Source organism: Dendrobium catenatum, unplaced genomic scaffold, assembly GCF_001605985.2.
Source record: "Dendrobium catenatum unplaced genomic scaffold, ASM160598v2 fragScaff_scaffold_920, whole genome shotgun sequence".
NCBI classification, from domain to species: Eukaryota; Viridiplantae; Streptophyta; class Magnoliopsida; order Asparagales; family Orchidaceae; genus Dendrobium; species Dendrobium catenatum.
The window spans coordinates 599,992-602,026 of NW_021319382.1; the positions used below are offsets into that span (position 1 = coordinate 599,992).

The window sequence follows — 2,035 nt, forward strand, 5'->3', positions numbered from 1 at the left end:
TCAATTGCTCAACCACTGCTTTTACACAGCTCTAATCATTTAATAACATAATCCCTTTAATGACCAATAAAAATATATCTTCAGTGGCAATCAAACCATACAAATCTTCAACAGTAAGCAAGTATGGAAAGAGTAACAACCACACAAACAGAGAGGGATCAAAATAATCGCATAAGCTCTCAATTGAAGCTCTTAATCTCTCATTATGAAGAAAGAAATTTTCCAATTTCTTTCAGTTTTTTTTTTTAATCTATACAAAGTATGCTTATCAGATACCAGAAACTCCAATAATATTCTTTCACTTACAGTATCACCAATACAAAAATCAACTTGAGGGCCTATTCAACCCCTTGAAGTTCTCTGTGTCTATACACTCCAGTTTCTCACTGCATCCACTCATCATCTTCAACATCTCAGTCGCCTTCTCCTTCGCCGAATCGCCACAACCGACCTGCAATAGCAGCAGCAGCTTCTGAAACAATCCCACCTGCAAGCATTCAACCAAACACTTCCCTTGACACTTCTTGCAGAGCTTCCACAATGCTGAAACCGCAAACTCGGTCGCCATTTTTGAAACTCGAAACAGCTTCTTCACAAGCACCGGAATCGTAAGCGCGTTTGCACAAGCTATCTCTCTCCCTAGATCACAGTCACACAATCCGTCCAGAATTGCGAGCGACTTCTCAATCAAGCTCTTATCAAACTCGATCAAAATTTCGAGGATCAGTGGAATCAATCCCATTTTAACAAACTCGGTTGCTATCCTTTCGTCATCGGTGATGAAGTAGAAAGTAGCCACCAAGGAGGCCTTGGTGGCCTGCATTGAGACAGGCTCTCTTATGAATTCTAATAGTGGTTCCACAAAGCCATTCTTGTCAGCAATAGCTTTGGATGTTGCCGCCATCTTCTTCACCATCAGCACAGCATTAAGCTTGCTTCCAACATCTCCATGCTTCATAATCTTTATGATTGAATCGAGTGATTCTGATGTTGATCCTAATTCTATTAGTACGACCTCATCATTGAATGGTAGGAGGCCTACCAATGCTTCTAAGATCTCTGTCAAAACCTTGAGGGATTGAGAAACTAACATTCTAAATGCAGAAGCTAATACGATCGGGGCGCCGTTCGATACTAAGCAGCGTCGATTTCGCTCGCTCTCCTTCTCTAAAGACTTCAATCTCCCAACCAATTCGAGGCATCGTTCGCCATCCCGATTCTGGCAGGCTAAGGAGATATTGTAGAGGATCTCAGAGGCCTCCGTTGAGCTGATGGGAATCCGAGGTGTTGGAATTCGCTCGATCCCATAAGATTGATTTGCAACACACCAATCCTGAATCATTCTTCGTATGCTGTGATTAGGAATGAGGTCTTCTACTGTGAGCTCCATGTTTGTGACAGGACAAGTAGATTTACCCATTTCTAGCCATTTCTCTACGCTCTGGCGATCGTAGGTGATGCCAGTTGGTGCAGTTACAGGATCCTTCATGAGATCGAGCGAAATCGGGCATTGAAAATGGTCAGGGATGATGAGCTCGGTGATGATGGTGAGTTGGCCTGTGGATTTAGTGGGTTTCTGCTTAGCAGTTCTTGTCTTCCTCGAAAAGGCCATGGAGAGACCTTCAGTAATGGGATTATGATGGAGCAGGATTGAGAAGATAAGAGAGTGAATGGCTCAAATAAGTGTGGTAGGCAGAGACAGGTGAGAAATGGAAGGTTTTAAAAGGATTTGGATTTGAATGTTGACCGTTGAAGTTTGAATCTGAAAGCCGCGGGGAGAAACAGTAACGGGTTTCGGGTTTCGGCGGGAGGTTAAATCTACATAACCGGACTTATAGAGCGAACCGTCATCTTTGTTCTTTTTCCATTTGTTTTTTCACATTATATTCCTATGGAAAATAGGAACTTAAGAGTACAAATCTTTTTTTTAAATATATTTCACATCTAAATATTACTATTTACTAAACTAAGGGCAACATTTACATTATTTATATTCGTGCTCGAAACATTTGCCGACAAAGACGTGCAAAATGCA

General features: G+C 41.7%; 1 protein-coding gene across 1 annotated transcript; it reads right to left on the bottom strand.

The window, feature by feature from the left end:
• Positions 1-206: 206 nt before the first annotated feature.
• On the bottom strand, positions 207-1,698 carry LOC110102831 (U-box domain-containing protein 21-like). The gene has a single exon (XM_020831315.2). The coding sequence runs from the start codon at positions 1,610-1,612 to the stop codon at positions 326-328; it is 1,287 nt and encodes a 428-aa protein (XP_020686974.1). The 5' UTR covers positions 1,613-1,698; the 3' UTR covers positions 207-325.
• Between the last annotated feature and the right edge of the window lie 337 nt (positions 1,699-2,035).